Here is a 16,784-nt window from a genome sequence, read left to right as displayed (position 1 = left end):
CACACACACACACACACACACACACACACACACACACACACACACACACACACAGTATATTTGCATATAGTTGGAGGTTAAGTTAGATAAGTTTAGGTAAGTGTATATAAGTTAGGTAAGGTGTTATATATCATTGTTAATTAATAATTAAAATACTATTTTAAACACAACACCATCTGGGCTAATTTCTATTCCTGCTGTCAAAATTTCAACTAACTTCTTTTATTCAATGAATGCACCATAAACGCATGTTTTTTTCTTGATCCATTCATGGAGTGAAACCTGAGCAATGTAAACATTTCATATGGTCTCTGTTACCACTCTATGAGAGATCTAAGTAGATTCTTAAACCTGATTTAATACAAGTTTTCTCAACCCCAATGTTGATTTTATATTTAGTACTTATCTGGCACAAATTCCAGTGGGCCACTATTTTCCGAGTTAAAACCACCTTCATTTATCCCAATAGTAGATTGGTTGCTTTAGTTTTTTTGGTTTGGTGTTGGGAAAAAGGAACTGAATTTACAAGTATAAATATGAGGTGCCAACTCATACACCCACATCATCTGGAATTTAATCCATGTAAACATTAGTGTGGCTTTAGACCCTTCCCAAGGTCATCTCGACTTCAGCAATAAAAGAATCATCTGTTCATTTCCAGGAAAGCATCACATCACTCTGGCTACAATGCCACACACAGTTAGATCTTCTTTATAAAACCACAGTCTTCAAGCATTTATTTCTATGGGACAGCTTCTTTAAAATATAAAATAAATCACCATTTCATACAGAAGGGTCCCTGGCCAATAAAGGACAATAACCAATCTCTTAAATAATCAGTTCTCACATACCTCTGGTTTTAAGGGAAGAATTACAATGACGATTGAAAGTATTTAACAACAAAGTGCAGTAGGTCTGGCTATGTTCCATACAACAGAATCATCCCTGTATCCAATAATTTTCTCCAAGATTTTTCTGATTCTGTCCAAGTTCAAATTTATTGTCAAAGTGCATACAAGATATCACATACAAAGCTGAGCTTCTTTTTCCTGCAGGCCAGGCAGAATTCTGCTTAACTGTAGTACATAGATACATATATAAAAAAGGGAAATGTAAACAAAGAAAGAAATAGAAACAAACCGTGCAATACAAAAAAAATCAATAATCATTAATGTGCAAATTAAATCTTTAAATGTCTTGATGGAGTTTGTTGTTTCAGAGTCTGATGGTGGAGGGGTAGCAACTGTTCCTGAACCTGGTGATGTGAGTCTTGTAGCACCTAGACATCTTTCCTGACCACAGCAGTGGCAACAGAGCTTGTGCTGGGTGATGGGGCTCAATGATCCCAGCATTCCATGTAGATATTGTTGACAGTGGGGAGAATTTTGCCTGTGATGTACTGGGCTGTGTTCACTACCTTTTGTAGGCCTTTGGACTCAGAAGTATAGGTGCTCTAATACCAAGCCTGATGCAGCCGATCAGCACACTTTCCCCTACACTTCTGTAGAAGATGGACCCTGCTGTTGATTCTGGCTGGGATTGAGGATTGGCCATAGCATTTTTAACCCACAATAAATGTTATTCAATTGAAATCCTTTGCCTTGCTGGAATTGCTCTTGTAGTTTTATATACAACAACCTTTGATTGTATAATCTTTGATCACATCTGGCTGCATGAATGGGAGCTGTAAAATAGCAGTTCTAATGTGCGCATCTCTGTGCCATTCTTACCCCCGACTAACTCCTCCTCAAATGAGAGAAGGCTGAGATGACTGTCCTTGGGCATCGCTGAGATTTGCTGTTTGGTGTGCAAGACAATCCCTGTTGTTTTATCATTCACTGCTTTCCCATCACGTTACCTGGTTAGAATGCTAACACTAGCTGCAAATCTTCATCAAATAAAATGATCCCTTACCATTCAAGTTGGCAGCTGCTGTCCAGATACCCTCCAAATATTGTGACTTTCAGAGTATAGTTTAAAAGCAAATACACAATAGTATTATTGGATATCTGTTCTTTTTATTTTTCTCTCTTTTTTTTCTTACCTTTGACCCAATAAGTGTGTAGAGCCATTGGATACTTTCATTATGGTCGATCACGCCATTCATTCCATCCACGTAGAGCATGATCTGGCCAAGAGCTGCAAAAACACAACAAAAGCATTGAAGCGCTACACCTATTAAATATCTTGGGGCAATCAAAGCAGAGCACAAATATTAGTATCCCAGAAAAAAAACTTTATTTTTAATCAACAATTTAAACAAAAGAAACATATTTTCAGAAAGACAATAATTCCTTGGACGTTTGGCTTGTATTATCATTTGCCATTCAATAATAACTGCAAAGATTTAACATCAAAATGTTAAATTTCGTGTTTCAGCCATAAATTTTGAAAGAGGGAATGTAGTACATAAAGTACTTCCACTGCTGTAACAGTGGTTCCCAACCTTTTCCTTTCCACTCACATACCACTTTAAGGATTCCCTATGCCATAAGTGTTCTGTGATTAATAAGCGATTGCTTAAGGTGGTATGTGGGTGGAAAGAAAAAGTTTGAAAACCCCTCCTTTAATCATTCCAAATTGATTCGTTATGTGCACAGTTTCATAACTCCAAAGGAAATGGGCCAATGACAATTTTTCTCAAGCAAAATATTTCAGAAATAATTGGGTCTAGAGCAATGATACTTAACCTTCCCTTCCTACTCACATACCACCTTAAGCAATCACTTACTAATCACAGAACACTTATGGCATAGGGAATACTTAAAGTGGTATGTGAGTGGAAAGTAAAAGGTTGGGAACCACTGCAGTGTAGAGGAATGCATGGCCATGAGTTTAATGCACCCAGTAATTCTGCATTCAAACCTACAGGTGGCAATTTTTGACAATATTTAAGACTAAAGGCCAGCAAATTGAATTATATAATGGGCCACAAAACTGGGGGGAAAAAAAAGTATTGAAATATGTGAAAAAAATAACCTAAAAGATTTCTTTGCCCTTGTAATACACATAAGAAATTGGTTTTAGGCCCATTGCGAATGTCTTTAATCAAACCACTTGTAATTATAGTCACATTGTAGCAACTAAAGTGCAAAGTTTTTAAAATAAATCCAATCTTAGTAGTTCCTGTAGCTTCTGACACCTTAGTGGGAGTTGGTGTGAATCTTGAATGGGTAATATTTTATTTTAACCTTTTTGGTGCAAAGGCGAGAAATCAGACTGCTCACACTACAGGGGAATCACGCTGCTCTCCATTGCAGGCAAAATCTTCGCGAGGATTCTCCTTAATAGACTAATACCTAGTGTCGCCGAAAATGTCCTCGCAGAATCACAGTGGGGCTTTCGCGCAGAGGAACTACTGACATGATCTTTGCCCTCAGACAACTCCAAGAAAAGTGCAGAGGACAAAACAAAGGACTCTACATCACCTTTGTTGACCTCACCAAAGGCTTTGACACCGTGAGCAGGAAAGGGCTTTGGCAAATACTAGAGCGCCTCGGATGCCCCCCCAAGTTCCTCAACATGGTTATCCAACTGCACGAAAACCAACAAGGTCGGGTCAGATACAGCAATGAGCTCTCCGAACCTTTCTCCATTGACAACGTCGTGAAGCGAGACTGCGTCCTCGCACCAACCCTCTTTACTATTTTCTTCAGCATGATGCTGAAACAAGACATGAAAGACCTCAGCCATGAAAGACCTCAGCAATGAAGACGCTGTTTACATCTGGTACCGCACGGATGGCAGTCTCTTCAATCTGAGGCGCCTGCAAGCTCACACCAAGACACAAGAGCAACTTGTCCGTGAATTACTCTTTGCAGACGATGCCGCTTTAGTTGGCCACTCAGAGCCAGCTCTTCAGAGCTTGATGTCCTGTTTTGCGGAAACTGCCAAAATGTTTGGCCTGGAAGTCAGCCTGAAGAAAACTGAGGTCCTCCATCAGCCAGCTCCCCACCATGACTACCAGCCCCCCCCACATCTCCATCGGGCACACAAAACTCAAAATGGTCAACCAGTTTACCTACCTCGGCTGCACCATTTCATCGGATGCAAGGATTGACAACGAGATAGACAACAGACTCACCAAGGCAAATAGCACCTTTGGAAGTCTACACAAAAGAGTCTGGAAAAACAACCAACTGAAAAACCTCACAAAGATTAGCGTATACAGAGCCATTGTCATACCCACACTCCTGTTCGGCTCCGAATCATGGGTCCTCTACCGGCACCACCTACGGCTCCTAGAACGCTTCCACCAGCGTTGTCTCCGCTCCATCCTCAACATTCATTGGAGCGACTTCATCACCAATATCGAAGTACTCGAGATGGCAGAGGCCGACAGCATCGAAACCACGCTGCTGAAGATCCAACTGCGCCGGGTGGGTCACGTCTCCAAAATGGAGGACCATCGCTTTCCCAAGATCGTGTTCTATGGCGAGCTCTCCACTGGCCACCGAGACAGAGGTGCACCAAAGAGGTACAAGGACTGCTTAAAGAAATCTCTTGGTGCCTGCCACATTGACCACCGCCAGTGGACTGATATCGCCTCCAACCGTGCATCTTGATGCCTCACAGTTCGGCGAGCAGCAACCTCCTTTGAAGAAGACCACAGAGCCCACCTCACTGACAAAAGACAAAGGAGGAAAAACCCAACACCCAACCCCAACCAACCAATTTTCCCTTGTAACCACTGCAACCGTGCCTGCCTGTCCCTCATCGGACTTGTCAGTCACCAACAAGCCTGCAGCAGACGTGGACATACCTCTCCATAAATCTTCGTCCGCGAAGCCAAGCCAAAGAAGAAAGGAGTTTCAGAAAAATAATTATAGCAAGCATGTTTGTTTTATCTCATTTTCTCTCACTAATTTTCCCATTTCTTTTCCCCTCTATCACAGTTTCACTCATTTTAGAATTTATCTTCTTTTCTGCTGCTGACAATTCATGTTCTCTTTTTTTACTGCCTCTCTTCAATGCCATTCCTACACAAGTATCCATCAGTTATTTTATGCTACTGAATGACACAATTGTCATTGCCACCAATGGTACTCACAGTTTTATCAATGGAATGGGAAATAATCATTCAGCCACATCTGATGAAACAAAGCTGTTGATCTTTCCTGGTTAACCATCTTTCAAGCTATCCATTCCATCTGCTCACAGACAATTCCTTCTCTCCCCTCAACCTCCCCCCCCCCCCAACCCCACCAATATATAAAGACCACAGCTCCTCTCTTTTTCTGCACATTCTCTAGGTTAATGCAAGGTGGGATTTGCTCTGAAAGGAGCAGGATTTTGTTAAGCATCTTCACACTTTTGTTAATTCTATTCCATAAAATTAAAGCAAACAAAAATGCTGAAAGATCTCAGCCAGTCTCGGAACATCCACAGGAGGTAAAGATACATTACCACCGTTTCAGATCCGAGCCTTTCTCTAAGGAAGAAAAAGGGCTCAGGCCTGAAATATCATTAATTTACCTTTACCTCCTATGGACGCTGCGAGACCTGCTGAGTTGCGCCGTGTGTTTTTGCTACAATTACAGCGTCTGCAGAGTTACGTGTTTCATTCTATTCCATATCTGTTCTTACTCTTATCTGATAAGAAATGTGCATCATTGGTGGTGTGCTTCAGTATATTTCTCATCCTGCTCTTAACACCATCACTATAGGAACAGTATGAGATCTACCAGACCCCACTAAGAAGGTTTGACAGCTCATAAAATAATGATGAATATATGCACAATGTGCCTGGCAGGTTGGACATAATATGGCTTCATTTCTTAGCTCAAATAAAACCTCCCAGTTTGAACAAGCCATGTATCCTTCACCTCAATATTAAATCTGCTGTGATTATTACTGCTGTAGGCTGGAAAACAATAACAATCCATCAGCTGTGTTCATGTCAGACTGTGACATCTATGGGTAGCAGTTAATAAATGAGTTAAAATACAGTATTTATATTGTATTGCACCACTGAAGAAAATGAGGGCACAATCATTACCAGATTCCAGCCTACCAACAGGCTTCAGAACAACAGGCCTTCACTGCAGATGAAGAGATTTATTTTTAACTTCCTCACAGAAACTAAGTGTAATGAACAACCACCACAAAGTTTAATTTGTCAAAACAAGGAATGAACATTCATTGAACTAACTGGGCCTTTGTACTTTCCTCCATTTAGTCTGTAAATGCTTTTTTCCACCCCAAGAAAACATATATGAAAAATAAATTATGAAATGCTTCAGAATAAAAATTCCCTTGAATTCCAGAGTCTCAGTCTTTCCAAGACTCAAGTCCAATTTTGCATGTTTCTCCACTTCTATTCCCATCATTTTTTTTTGAATACTTCATTTTAAAATCTTAAAACCACAATAGCATCAATTATAATAAAATTAATGTACAGAAAATATATTTGGATAATAACAACCCCCCAACCTCTCTCTCCCTCCCCACTAATACCCACCCTCCTTCCCCTCCCTGTTTATCTACCCACTAAAGAAAGAAAGAAGGAGATTATCAATATATATTCAACTACTCAACCAAGACGTCTCACTGGAACAGATTGAGAGCTCAAATCTTCAAACCAAGAATTTTCAAATATGGGCTCCATACTTATATAAAAAAAAAGATATTTGTCCTCAAATTATATATTATCTTTTCAAGAGGGATACAAGGTTTCATTTCAGAATGCCATCTTTGCATTCCTAGAGCTAAATCAAATTTCCAAGTAAAAGCCAAACATTTCTTAGATACAGCCAAGGCTAAATATAAAAATTCAATTTGATACACAATCTTAATCTTATAGCAATCATCTTAATATCTCCTAATAAAAATAACAATGGATCAAACGGAAGTTTAACTTTTAATACTTTTTCCAAAAATAATTTAACTTGTATCCAAAAAAATCTTAACTTTCGAACAGATCCAAATCGAATGAACAAAGGTACCTATCTCTTTACCACATCTAAAACATTAAAATTTCCTAGACAATCTGCTTTAGAGTTATTACTTACTAAAGGAGATATAAATAAATTTATTTCTGAGATGTAAAATTAAAGAGATTTAAATTAATGTCTTCAGATTTATGTTTTAGATGTGGTAAAGAGGTAGGTACCTATTCCCATCTCCTTAGGTCACGTGCAAAATCATCCTACCCATGAAACACAATCACAATTTGAGCCTACCCAGTTTCCTTCCCTGTACATGTTATATGCTGGCTGATATTAAACCATATAACCATTCTGAGACTTACCCTCCTAAAGTACAAAGGCTCCCCACTTCATGAATGAATTAGGCTTTACAAGTCAAGTTTATTGTAATCAGATTGTATAAGTACAACCCAACAAAACAGCATTCTCTGGTCCTCAGTGAAAAGCCTGCATACACACAACCAGACATAACACACATATAGACAAGCAGCACACATGCAGGACAAGTATTTCATCTATACAAATAAAAAGTGTTTTGAACATTGGAGTCTCGGATGACCAGTGTGAGCAGTTCCTTGGGTCTTTCAGCATACTCAGTGCCCGTGGGAATAAGCTGTTCCTCAGCCTAGTGGTGCTGGCTCTGATCCTCCTGTATTCATTTTCCCAACAGGAGCAGCTGAAAGGTGCTGTGAGTGGGCTGAGATGGGTCCTCATTGATTTTGCACATCATCTTCAGACAATGATCCTGGTAGATAATGTCGATCAGGATGGGGGAGACTCCAGTAATCTCTGCCACTCTGATGGTCTTGTGGATTGACCTCTGATTTATTTCTCTGCAACAACCATATCCACACTATGGAAAGTTGACATCATGGTGGCCGGTAGCCTTGCTCCCTTCAGTCTTCTCAGGAAGTGCAGTCACTGTTGCACAGTGAAGAGATGTTGAGTGTCCACAATAGGTCACTAGTTAAGTGAACTCTAAGGAACTTGGTGCTCTCCACTCTCTCTACTACAGAATTATTGATGTGCAGTGGAAGGGGGTCATTCCTGGTTCTTTTTAAGTCCAGGATCATCTCCTTTGTGTTGTCTACAGTGAAACTCAGGTTGTTCCTCTCACACCATTTCACAAGATTTTCCACCTCTTCTCTGTAGCTTGACTCATGGTTATAGCTGATGAGACCAATTACTGGTGTGCTATTTACAAACTTGATGACATTTTTGTTTGGTACTGATTATATTTAATTGTACACCATTTCTTTTCATCAATCATGAATATCACTTATCTTTCCCCAGGAAATATTACATTTGCAAAAAGAGGTTAATTTTAACAATGCAAATTCTCATTGTTCATGTACAAATGATATTATTTGAAATCTGAGTCATATTAACCACTCTCTAACTAAATAGCTAAATTCATCAACTTGGGGAATGCAGGTTATGTCCAACTCCAAGGATTGGTGATAACCTTGTGTCAGAAGATTGTCTTGATATTTATTATATTACAGTTTATTGTAAGAAGATCCTGAGGCTGGATTGGATGTGATGGAGGGAAGATGGAAATAGGGACTGGGTCAAACTTTGCAGATAAAAAATGAAAAATGGGAAAAGCTATGCTCCGGAACTATGAGAAATACAATAAACACGAGGTTACGCATGATACAATATAATTGGTTACACAGGCTATATACCACGCCCCAAAAGTTAAATAAATGGGACCCAACAGTATCAGATAGATGTTTTCACTGTAAGAAAGAAACGGGAACAACAGTACATGCAATTTGGACATGTGAGAAAGTGAAAAAGTTTTGGGAAGATCTAAATCAGGTATTAAATAAAATCACAAAAAGCAACATACCAAAAAATCCAGAGATATTTCTTCTAAGTAATATAAGTAGTAAAGAACTAGGCCTCAATATGGATGAAGCACAAAAAAGATTTATTATGATAGCCTTAGCTGTAGCAAAAAAAAATATCATGTCAACCTCGAAATCAGAAGACACCCTGAGAGTACAGCAATGGTACATAGAAATGAATAAATGTATTCCATTGGAAAAAAATAACATATAATTTAAAAAAATAACGTCACAGTAATCGAACAAATTTGGGAACCGTACATGGAACATAACAGAGAGGACCTACCGTGGACCTGCACCCCCTAAAATGACAGAATGAGAAGACGACAAAATGAACTGACCCAGTGTGTAAAAGTAGATGACACAATTTTCTTGTTTATTTTCATTGTGTGATGACATTGTTTAATGGGTTCATTGTATTGTATATGTTGAACGTTTAGTGGGTAGGGAGGGGGGTGGGAAGGAGGGAGGGAAGGGAGGGGGGAAAAGGGGAGAAAATGACACTGTGTATATTCAAGAGGGAAATGTTTGTGTGTATTTTGGTTAAGATGGTTCATAGTGTGAAAATTTTTTTTAAATTAAAAAAGGAATTTTGAAGTGTTCACTCAGCATGCAGTGCTACTGTGCTTGCTGCTCTGGCCCTATATTAGGTCAGTCAAATGGAATATGTGGCAATACTTCCATTGAATATTTTCACCTAATGTAAGTGGGAATAGATCAAGCAGGAGATTCAACCTCTTCCCCACTCTACTTGATGACATTTTTGTAGCTGGATTTAGCGATGCAGTCGTGGGTCAGCAGTGTGAACAGGAGCGCCTGACCACACAGCCCTGAGGTGCGCCAGTGCTCAGCGTTCTGCTACCAACCCGGTCAGACTGTTTTCTTTCTGTTTTGAAATCCAGGATACAGTTATAGAGAGGGATGGTGAGTCCCAGCAAGGACAAATATCCTTCCATATCCTTCTTAAAGATTTTTAAGCCAGTAATAATGATAAAATCATGCTTCATATGTTAATGACTAGATATAATATGTATTCCCTTAGTTTAATTATGAATAATTATTTAATAAAATTAAAGAATTACAGCAAGTCTAGGTGTTACAGAGTTCTGTGTTGTGTATTGGCCTATGTGTTTTGTGTTGGAAAGTGACAGTTTGCCTTTAAGAGCCAAGGTGAAAGTGGACTGCTGAGAGAGTGGGAGACGGACTTGGCATGTACAGAAGATGATCCAGAAATTTCTGGACTTGGAAGACAAATCACCACTGGGTGTTGCTGTGAAGTGGAAGGAGGCCCAAGCAGAGTCATTGTCTGGGAGGCAGTTTATAATTTTGGGCATTTTAAAAGGGATGAACATTCCGAAGGCAGCCAGAAGGATCTGGGCCAAGCCTTTGTTCTTCTCTGCAAGCAACACAAGAAGACAACTTCGAATTTTGTGCCCTCTCTCTCTCAAACCGAATTTTGTTTCTGATCTTTCCTTTGGTTGAGATCGAAGTTTTGTGAGTCTTGTGTGATTTGTGTCTAAATTTTTCTGTGGACTGGTTGGAAATATAACTTAGACTTTAATTACATATGTTATATTTAGGCTGGGGAATTTATTAGTTTTACCCAGTTATAGAAATTTGCATAGTAACCAGTGGGCATAGTTATAAAAGGGGGGGGGGATTTTGAATTAAAGTTTGAAGGTGAATTTTGGTTAATAATGTAGTTGTTCATCTTTACCCCTGTGTGATATGCCTTCTTTGTGGTTGCTGGTTTGATCTTGTAACATAGGTCACAAAACAAAATGTTGATTATGGTAGAAAACTAGCATTTACATAATTCCCAGTTGTCCAGATAGCTCCCCTGAAATCTTTCCTAGTCTTCATTACTTTCGACAATGAGGAATGATAGGGCAATGAGGGAGTCAGATCAGCTCATTGAGTGGTGTCACAACAACAACCTTGCACTTAATGTTAGCAAAACCAAAGAGCTGATTGTGAACTTCAGAAAGAAATCAGGAGAACACGAACCAGTCCTCGTTTGGTTTGGGGTGGAGGGGTGGGGTGGGGGGGGGGGTTGTTCAGCAGTGAACAGAGTCAAGAACTTTAAATTCCTGGTGTCAACATTTCTGAAGATCTGTCCTGGAGCTTCCATGTCGATGCCAGCGCCTATACTTTGTGAGGCAATTGGGGAGATGTCACCGGAAATGCTAGAAAACTTCTACCAGTGTAAAGTGGAAAGCATTCTGTCTGGTTGCATCACTGTCTGATGTGGAGGTGCTAATGCACAAGACAGGAAAAAAAAACTCCAGAGAGTTGTTAACTTGGCCAACAACGTCATGGGCACCAATCTTCACTTCATTGAAGACATCTAGAAGAGGCGGTGTCATAAGAAAGCAGCGTCTATCCTCAAGGACCCTCACTACCCAGTTATAGGGGTAGTGACCCTCACATTACTACCATCAGGTAAAGGTACAGAGCCTGAAGGCGAGCATCCATCTGCCCAAGGACAGCTTAATCCCCTCTGCAATCATATTTCTGAATGGACAATGAGCCACAGACACTATCTCACTTCCTCCTCTTCTCTTACATTATTTATTTATTTTTGAAATCTCATTTATCTCAATATTTGCACTGCAATGCTCTTGCAAAACAACACATTTTGTCACATGTTCATGACAATAAATACTGATTCAGGCATTACTCAAGACATTTTAACATTCAATGTTTTCTCTCCAACATATAGTCAACACAAGAATTTGTATCCATCTATTGACACCTCGGCGTTCTTTACCACTGAATGTACCAGAATGACGGATGTTAGGACAAAGCAGCCACAGCCCCTGCCAGTTCTAGGACTGCACTGAATCCCTTACTTGCAAATCCCATTAACTCTCTTTTCTTGCTGGATAAAAATAATTTTTTGTTTCTCCACTACCCTCATTTTCACTTGATCTTGAGCAACATTTTCAAGGCTCCTGAAAGTAGTCGCCTGGTGCAGCTCAAACAAGCATGCCACAAACGGGGAATACATACTGAAATGTTAACACATCCTTTCGAATTGGCAGCGGGTCTTGCTTTTCATCAGCACATTTAATTAAAAGCTCTTTGAACCAAGTTTGAACAGAATGTCAAATGCATTTTAGGCTTTAAAAGGATGCTAAAGTTACCAATCCTTGGACATATTATTAATTCTCATTAACTATTTCATGCCCTTGTGTTTTTTGCTTGTAAATATGTTGTACTCTGGAGTTTTGACTTAACATTTGCAGCCAGTGACCATTCTTCGAAGGAATAATATGTAACAAACATTAACATCATTATTTTTAACAGGCTAGTTTATCATTCAATGATGCATAATGATACATTATACTCCATCACAAGTACTCGTCTCTTCCACTGATTCAATCTGAGGAAAGGCTGTCAACCTGAAATTTTAAAACATTTCTCTCTGCAGAGAGGGTGATTGATTTGTAGCACATCTCACAGAAGCTTGCTTTCATTTCTGATTTTTCAACACCTGTAAGATTTCCTTTTGTAGCCACATTCAATAACTTGTTATGCTGTTTTTTAGCATTTGATTGATTTTTCCTACTTATTCCCTTCTGAATCAATTACTGACCAAATTTAAGCCAAGGAATGAGGAACTTGGATTCATGCAACACACATTCCTAAGAATATGCCAAACTATTTCACAGTCTACAAAATAGTTAATAATTTGAATGGTACATGAGAAATGCCATGCTCTGTTCTCATTGTTGCCATCAGGAAAGAGGTATGGATGCCACATAACTTGCACCACCAGGTTCAGGAACAGCTGCTCCCCCTCCACCATCAGCTCCTCAACAACAAACTCAATCAGGGACTCACTTAGACTCTTAGTTGTGCACTTTATTGATCTTCTTTATTGTTCCCTATGTATTGCCGTTTGTTATTATGTTTACAGTTCTTTATTTACACCGTGTAGTTTTTAAAAAGATTGCACTACCAATTAGTGGTAATTCTGCCATGCCCGCAGGATGAAAGAAAATCAGGGTTGTATGTGAAGTCATGTATGTACTCAGACAATAAATCTGAAATTTGAAATAATTTATTCACTACAAGACCAAACAGGAAGGTACATCAACAATAGTATAAGTTACCATAAAACCCTATGAAACAGAAAAAAAGATAAATTTAAAAGGATAGATTATTCACTTAAAAGGATAAATTATTTACTTAGTTGCATTTAGTGTAAAAAACGTTGATGCTTCAAAACTTCCTTTTGATGGTCCCTGATCATTTATTGTTAGGATAGTAGGGACATGATCAAAAGTCTGACAGCTGTTAAGGGAAAATAAAACTGTTCTTAAATTGAGAGCACTGGACATCAGGCTTCTGCCTGAAGGTAACACTGAGAAGTGATTATGGTTGGGATGACGGAGGTACTTTATGATCTGGGCTACCTTCCTGAGGCAGTCTTCATATGGATGTCCCTGCTTCTTTGGGAGAGTATTTGGGTATTCTTTAAAAATTTAAATTCAGCAGTAACTCATCTTGAAAGAATTGAATGATGAAGAGTTGTGCGAGCAGGCAACATGTAAAATCTCAAGAGTTTGACAGATACTGAGTGTACAGCAAGAATTGCTAGCATTGTGCATTCCAGAACATAATGCTGAAAGAGCATCTCACACCAAAAAGTCGGGAAACAAGTCCATTCCCTTCGCCCCTCTTTGCACCCCACCCCATGGTCAGAATTATCAATACTGAGCAAATATCAGAAGTGTTCATGATAAGGAAGAGTGAAACCATGCAAGCCCACTTAAACAAATGAAGTGGTGTTTACTTAATCTTGGAGAGATAAGTTAAAAGGCATTGACTCATCGGTAAAATGTTAAACAGGTAACCAACCATGCAGAATGCCCCTGCCATTAATATACAGCGAGGAAATGCTGGACAATTACAAACTTGCAGCATTTAGTAATCCATTACTGGAAACCATCCAGAAAAGGTACATATCATGGGAAACAGAAAAAAAATCAATTACTACTTCAAAATTGGGAAAGCTGTACAATGGAATTCTCCAAGTGCACAATATAGAAACTTTAAAAAAAATTCATTGCCATCTTGCAATGGACATCAAGCCCAGCAACATACGAGTTACATGAATTGTTTATGTTCAATGGAACACTTCTCTTATTCAATGCATCATTAACCTTCATCTATAGACAAAATACATTTTTAATGTTCAAAGGCAGATCGATGACCTTAAAACCACAATTTGTGATTTGTTTTTTTTTGTTTGTGAGAGAATGATCCTGGGTCAGACACTTGCAGTATCTGGCACCCTAACATCTTGCAATCGTCAATACTCGCCTTAACAGGCGAAATAGAGTTCCAATTTTTTCACTCTCTGCAACAGCACTTCAATCCAGAAGTTATCTCACAGTCAAATTCGGGAACAAATTGTTTGCAATAGGCAAATCTATCTCGATGGAAACTTTCAAATGGAATTAAATTAGGATGGTGATAATTTTGTAGAGAAATCTCTAGGTGGTGGTGTTCTCCAACGCGAGCAGTCAAAGGGCTCACACAGGCTGCGTGCTGCTGGTGACTTGTGGTGGAAGGACCAACACAGGCTGGACTGCTGGAGAATGGTTCATGGGAAGTAAGCATCAGAACTGGGATTTGAGAGATTGTTGAGAGCAAGAGGACTCCTGAAGGGTTTCGGACATTGACACTTCCTCATCATTGCAAAGTTTTGGATCTGGATATTGGGTTGCCAATGGTTTGAACTGGAGTCTGTGCAGTGGCAGAGGCTGCAGGATCACTGGAGGCAAATCCATGTGCATAGTGTCTCTAAAACAATTTTATTTTTTGCTTCTTTTTCTCCTATTGGCAGGTGCCAGGCACACTTGGTCTTACGGCAATTGAAGGCTGAAGTATATCATGTACATTACATTTTCATCTATTATGTGACAATAAAAGGAACCTTTTCTCATCCACCAGGTACCCTGGTGACCCTTGGTGATGTGGTTATGGCCATGAAAAAAGGAGGTTAGTCAGGAATGTTCAGTCGCTTGGTGCTCATGGTGACATTGTAATTTGGATTAAACATTGGCTTTACGGGAGAATACAGAGCATGGTGGTGGATGATTGCCTCTCTGAATGGAGGCCTAGGACTAGTGATGTGCCTTGGAGTGCAGTGCTGGGTCCATTATTGTTTGTCAGCTACATTAAGGATTTGGATGATAATGTGGCAAATTAAATCAGCAAATTAGCAGATGATACAACAATTGGATGTGTAATGAACAGCGAGGAAGGCTTTCAAAACTTTGAGCAGATCTGGACCAGTTGGAATTTAATATAGATTAGTGTGAGGTGTTGCACTTTGGAAGGACAAACCAAGGCAGGGTATGCATGGTAAATCATAGGGCACTAAGGAGTGAAGTAAAACAGAGGGATCTGGGAATACAGACACATAATTTCCTGAAAATGGTGTCACAAGTAGATAGGATCATGAAGAGAGCTTTTGGCACAATGGCTTTCATAAATCAAAGTATTGAGTACAGGAGTAGGGGGTGTTATTGTGAAGTTGTATAAGATATTGGTGAGACCAAATTTAGAGTATTGTGCGCAGTTTTAGTCATCTAACAGGAAAGATATCAGTAAGTTTGAAAGAGTACAGAGAAGATTTACAAATATATTGCTGGGACTTCAGGAACTGAGCTACAGGGAAAGGTTAAACAGGTTAGGACTTTATTCCCTGGAGCGTAGAAGAATGAGGGGAGATTTGAAGGAGGCATACAAAATTATGACAGGCCTGTTTCTGTGGTGTAATGTTCTAATAAGCTATTTAACTTTTTAGATCTTAAACAGAAGAAAAAGGCTCAGTGAACAGGAGTCTCCATAAAGCTGTTGACACGCTGTAGCCCGGATACTGCTTTGTCACATGCAGCGAAATGAATCAGAATGTCAAGTCTCATCCGATCACAGGGTTCAATGCCACTTATTTGCAAGGAATGTGGATTGACCAACACAAAGTAATCGCTTTTGTTTTACCAACTAAAACTTCAGGAAATAATGGAACAGGATTAATTAAATGTGATTAAAGTAATAAGGAATAAATATGCCCTGCATCCTGCTCTGTAACAGCAAGTGTATTTCAGGGTCAAGATGTCTGTGATAAATAGCTCCAGAATTACCTTTGCAACTTATGACAATTTTTTTTCAATAATCTGCATGCAAATGCAATAATATTCATAAGACATTCACAACCAATTTGGCTTTTGAAGACAACGGGACCAGACATTATACCTGTTCAGGTACTGAAGGAGGTCATCTTAAACACATCACTACAGCAGTCCATCTTTCCTATTGGTTCAAGACAACCACCATTATCCCCATATTCACGAGGGTGACAATAGCAGGCCTCAATGACTGCTGCCCTGTGACACAGACCTCCACCATTATGAAATGCTTCGAGTGTATGGTGATGAAACACATCAAATCACACCTCCCAGAGGCCCTGGACCCATTTCAATTTGTCTATAGAAGAAACCATTCCACAGACAATACTCTAGCCTTGCCACTTCACTCCGCGGTAGCCCACCTGGAGAACGACACCTTGTATGGCAGGCTGCTGTTCATTGACTTCAGCTCAGTGTTTAATATGATCATTCCCTAAAGGCTGGTAGAGAAGTTCTCCTCACTGGGACTCAACACCCCTCTCTATAACTGGATCCTGGGCTTCCTAATGGTAAGACCACAGTCTGGCTGGGTCGGTCGGAGAACATCGAGCATCGTCATGCTCAGCGCTGGTGCATCTCAGGGTCGTGTGCTCCTGATTGGGTTACTGACCCATGACTGCATCACTAGATCCAGCTCCAGCAGGGTCATCATGTTTGCAGATGACACAACAGTAGTTGGCCTCATCAGCAACAATGATGAGTTGAACTTCAGAGAGGAGGTGGAATATCTTGTGAAATGGTGTGAGAGTAGCAATGTGAGCCTCAATGTTGTCAAGGTGAAAGAGATGATCGTGGACATC

At 39.7% G+C, this 16,784-nt stretch overlaps 1 protein-coding gene across 8 annotated transcripts in view; it reads right to left on the bottom strand.

Annotated features, from left to right (window-relative positions):
* The window catches only part of fhod3b (formin homology 2 domain containing 3b), a 669,782-nt gene that overhangs the window by 261,127 nt on the left and 391,871 nt on the right, over positions 1 to 16,784 (bottom strand). For all 8 annotated transcript variants that reach the window (XM_069909515.1, XM_069909535.1, XM_069909544.1 and 5 more), the window contains exon 6: positions 2,045 to 2,139. In XM_069909515.1, the coding sequence (XP_069765616.1) occupies positions 2,045 to 2,139 (95 nt within the window). The remainder of the gene's footprint in view (positions 1 to 2,044; positions 2,140 to 16,784) is intronic.

Source organism: Narcine bancroftii, chromosome 1, assembly GCF_036971445.1.
Source record: "Narcine bancroftii isolate sNarBan1 chromosome 1, sNarBan1.hap1, whole genome shotgun sequence".
In the NCBI taxonomy this organism is placed as follows: domain Eukaryota; kingdom Metazoa; phylum Chordata; class Chondrichthyes; order Torpediniformes; family Narcinidae; genus Narcine; species Narcine bancroftii.
Note: the sequence above shows the minus strand (reverse complement) of the source record. Positions and strands in the feature narration are given on the sequence as shown.